At 32.9% G+C, this 4,968-nt stretch overlaps 1 protein-coding gene across 1 annotated transcript in view; it reads right to left on the reverse strand.

Moving 5' to 3' along the window:
* Nucleotides 1-2,565: 2,565 nt before the first annotated feature.
* LOC118738127 overlaps nt 2,566-4,968 on the reverse strand; it is a 33,522-nt gene continuing 31,119 nt past the window's right edge. Inside the window, exon 2 of the mRNA XM_036469049.1 lies at nt 2,566-3,487. Within this exon, the coding sequence (XP_036324942.1) occupies nt 2,566-3,249 (684 nt within the window). The 5' untranslated portion in view covers nt 3,250-3,487. The remainder of the gene's footprint in view (nt 3,488-4,968) is intronic.

A 4,968-nucleotide genomic window follows, 5' to 3' on the forward strand; every position in this document is an offset into this window, starting at 1 on the left:
AAATACTAATGCATGAAAATCCTAACCTCAAAAAAATCACCCGTTATATGTGAATTTAATTATTCTTGAATACTTTCTGAATGATACTAACATTGTAATTTTTTGGATTACCTACTTGAATACTTTTACTTTGCAGCTTCTTTAACAAACATTTAAATATGAACCAAATTTTAAATTTCTTTCTTTATCATATAAATAACATTCTTGTAAATAATTTTAAATGCCTGATGTGCCCTAAGCCGCATGGTTTTATCAGTGGGCAATCGACGGCCTCTAGTCTAAAGCAAAAAAATGCAATTAAGTGAAATTTTGCTATATCTCGAAAACTGTGTTGCTTCCCTATATTTTGACTTCACATTCGAATCCAACGGAAAATTTTACGTATGGAATGATAGTCAAGTGTCACAGGTCGGATTTCTTGTACACTAGTGTAATTTTGTCAATCAGATGAAAAGGTTTCTCCATTCACTCATAATTCACACCGATTTCATCACTTCCAATGCTACTATTTTTTTTTATTAAATACTATATTATTTAATTAAAAAGGGTAAGAGTAAGTCATGGAATAAGCCTAACGGGAAGACCACGTTAGAAATCGCGCCTCACAGGTGTGCATATTTTTGAGAACACTACATATCGCAGAAAAGGCGATTCTTAGGAAGAAAAGTGCCAGGACAATTTTTGTACATAATTGCATGATTTACCCTTTTGTTTCGCCTATTTTCATAATAAAAGTTACTATTTGGCTGAAAAATGTAAATAACCCATATATGTGACTTATGACGGCTAAGAGTTGCCGTTTTGGGCTTTTTCTACCAAAATTGGTAGGTTTTTTTCTGTTGGAATGATGGAAGAACGCTTTAAATTTTGTCAGCACTGTGAGCAGAGAACGAAAACAAACAATAGCAACTGTGTCGGTATCGTTTAGTTTCGCTCATTGAAGGTAACGAAACACAACCGATTCAAATCATTCGGAAACATTTTGCGCAAGGCGAATTTATATATATATAATGTTACTGGCAAATTTAGATTTTCGCCGCGGTACTTCTTAATGTCATAATGATGTGTTTGTTGTAATATGAATTCGCCTTGTTTACAACAACAAAACAACGTTCATGTAAAAATATCAAAAAAAAAAATCGAATTAAGAAGCTGAAAATTGTTATGGAACTTTGTCGAATTTGCTTAACTTTTATACAAAGATTGAAGTTTGGACTTATGGTTTTTGATAGATAACGAGCTATTATTTCATAAAAAAGACAAGTAATTTTTAAACAAAAAACACGGCGACTTTAATTCTCATATAAAAATTGATCGACAATTTCTTCATGATCCAATGACCGTATCTAAACCAAATTAGTATGGAACCACCCTGGAGGTACCACCTTTCCGATAAAAAGGTATTATCGAAATCAGATCAAGTAGTCCAAAGTTATGCGGTAACATACTATATACATTAAAAAAAAATATTCGCACGAATTGATAAACTCCTCCTTTTTTGAAGTCGTTCAAAACTTGCAAAATGTTGCGTCTCTATTTATATTTTCGCCAGTGTATATATATATACATATGTTAACTGTGCTACAAATTTTGTGATGATACGAGGCAATATTCATTTTAAGTTTAAGTTGTTATAAAAGGGACTTTATAACTTGAAATTGGCAATTTTTTCAACCGACATAATAAGGGCTATTTACAGCCGTAAAGACAATATCGAATTTGGTGTTTCTTTTTAGGTATTTTTAAATGAAGATTTTTTGGGATCGAAACGATTTTTACTTAGCTTTAAGATCTTAGTTTGAAGATTTTTTTTAGAAAAAAATAAGATTTTTAAGGGACTTTCTCTGGCAACACTGTGTAAATGAGCAAACGAACAAACGATTCGTTTGGCTTGTGCTCGGCTGCCGTCGAAACGTTCGTGTATTGTTAACGCTCGGGAACATTATAAGAAAAGGAACGCAAACTTTTCGTACTTGTTGTGGCAATTTCGTACTCTGATATAAATCCCGTTAAACTAATCACATGTTTTTTAGCCAGATACCAACAGGGTTGCTTAAGTAGCTAAAAGGAAATTTCACCAGAGTTGAGCGTACTTTTGTCGCTCGCTTATGACAAATAAATGCACCACACCGTAATTGGCCAGCCCACCATTTCCGTTCATAAAATATGTGCACTTCCTTCGTTTAAAGAGCAACACTCTAAACCCGCCTCCTCTGGTGAATAATTCATTGTGGGCTTACATATCCGTTGGCATCGGCGGTATTGCTGTATTGCTCTGGACATCGAGCATATCAAATATACATTAATATGTATACAGACAGATGTCAGAGCTGCACATGAATTTTTCATTAAAAGCTGTATATACACAAAAACATAATTTCATATTGGACCATGCGTTTATAAAGAAGTATTTATGGATAAATGTGTTTATGAATTAATAAATGCGAGTTCTTTATGGACATAGTGAATATAAGTACTTGTATATGTATGTAACTATATGCATATATATATATGTATATGTACATTAATTTATTCGTACTCCTCGTTATAGCCACACTCACACACTCACCTGGTAATTTTATTGGTGTTGGACTTGCCATGTATTCCTTGTGGGCCATTAGTAGCACAATGGCAACAATAATTAAATTCATATTTTCGAATTATGTTTGCAAATTTCTGTTTCCAATACTTCACCGTCTTCTTCACATTCGCATACAGTTCAATAGCCCTCACTACTGGCCGCCGTCGCCAACGGTCTATTATGTCTATATGTAAATGTAAGTGGCGGAAGTGTAACGACAACGGCAACGTTATTGTTGGCTTTATTCGATTCGTAAGAGTTCTACAAAATTGTTGTTGTTGTTGTTTTATATGTTTTTGTTGTTCAATTTGTTGCGATAGCTGTTCTGTGGTGACGCTATCGGGATGCGTGGACAATGCCTGCTGCAGTCTTGGTAATGACGTTAACACACTCAAAATCCAACCACAAACAAGACACGCTCGACCAGCACAATTTTCATACTTGATTGAGGCGTGGCCGTCGCTGACGTTGTTCACGTTGTGGTGCTGGCAATGGCCAATATCGTTACTACAGCTGCTGCTGCTATTACTGTTGCTGTACCGGTTGCTAATATTGCTAAAGTAGATGTTGGTGTTGTTCGTGCTTTTGTTGATGACACTGTTATCGACTGGACGTTGTTCTTGTGTCGTTTGTTGGCAGTAGATTACAACTAGTATATTTGGTAACATCACCGCTTCGAACACGCCAAACACATGTCAAAATTAAAAACAAATTAAATAACACCCTTTCTTGCTATGTATGAGTTGGTGTAGGTACGAGTACTATTTAAAAAATGTTGAATATTTACGCTTTTCAATTCTTTTAGGAAACAGAACTTTTGATTAAATATCACAGAGAAAATATCATAGAATTTGCATACAAAAGGTATGTATGTATGTATGTACAAACATTTACAGTTACGCGAATCTGAAATGAAAGATTAGAGAAATTAATTATAAAATGGTAATTAAAGAAAGATTAGTATATATTTCAAGTAATTTTAAAAATTTTAAAATTGAAAAACAAACCGGTTCATAAAATTTAAATGCAGAAAAATCGGATAATGCTTACTGTTAGTCAGAAATGAAAAATAATAAAGTAGCAAAATTGGGTATGGTTTTCATTTAAAAGACAATTAAATGAATTAAGTTCAAAATCGATTGGTTTAATAGTAAAGCATAAATTAGAGCTAATGCATAAATATTTAAAAGTTTTGGGATCAACTAATTTATTCCTTAGTTGTTAAACACCTTAACCTGGCTTTTTTTTATACGTATTTTCTACAACAATTAAGCGAAAAACAAAACCGACTTCAAATCTCATAGAAAAATTTAAGAGTACCGTTAATTTCTTCATGATCCAATGATCGGATCGGCTCGATAAATATCGATAACAAAATCGGTTAATATCGATAAATATCGATAACAAAATCGATAAATATCGGTAACAAAATCGATAAAAAATATCGACAACAAAATCGATAAAAAATATCGGTAACAAAATAGTTAAAAATATCGATTACAAAGTCGATAAACATATCGATTATTATGTATTTATTTACACTATCGATAAAAATATTGTTACTATTTAGGTAAAAATTTTTTATAACAATTCAGATTATTTTTTTTTTATTTTGGGAGAACCGTAAAATTGCTTTCAACTGGTTTCTATTATGTAACATTTATTAACTGGAATAGGGAATCGAGTAGCTTTAAAATTGCTACTTTTACTGCACTTTGCATTAAAAAAATTAGCACAAACATATAAAAACTCAACAATCGGGGAATAACTGGTCTCTTGCAAATTCGATTAGCTTTCATTCAAAAAAAGGAATCAAATTGATGAAATTGACAATAGGCCAATTTTGAACCACTGCGGATTGGTAGGTAAAAACAAACCAACATTTTTATTCTTTACTACCAAAACCAGATGCATTTTCGTGGACCCCACTTACAACTCGTGAACCCCCATATATTTTTCACGCCAGCGTAGACCCCCGTAGAAGAATTCGATATTTATTAAAAAATATTCGTATTATTTTGGCCTTATCGGAATTTTGATGCCTCTTTTGGACTTATCAGTTTTGCCGTTTTATTGAATATGCACGAGACAAATTTTCATAAAACGAGCGCATACCTTAAAACCTTTTTAATATATTTATGCGTTTTCATAAAAAGTGGACTTGGCAACTTTTCACCCTAAGCTAGCGAAATTCGAATGCCAGTGAGCAGACAATAAAAATAGACATAATATCTTTCATAAATAACCCTAATTGGTTAGCAGTCGAGTTAGCCAACAAGCAAATAAAACTTTCGAAAACTATTTCTATTAGTTGCTTAGTAGCCGTAATTAACTTTCTAACTACGAAGTGCCGGCACTCATCACCAGAACGGCTGAAAGTAAAGATA

This window comes from Rhagoletis pomonella, unplaced genomic scaffold, assembly GCF_013731165.1.
Source record: "Rhagoletis pomonella isolate Grant_MI unplaced genomic scaffold, Rhpom_1.0 Rhpom_scaffold_00004, whole genome shotgun sequence".
In the NCBI taxonomy this organism is placed as follows: domain Eukaryota; kingdom Metazoa; phylum Arthropoda; class Insecta; order Diptera; family Tephritidae; genus Rhagoletis; species Rhagoletis pomonella.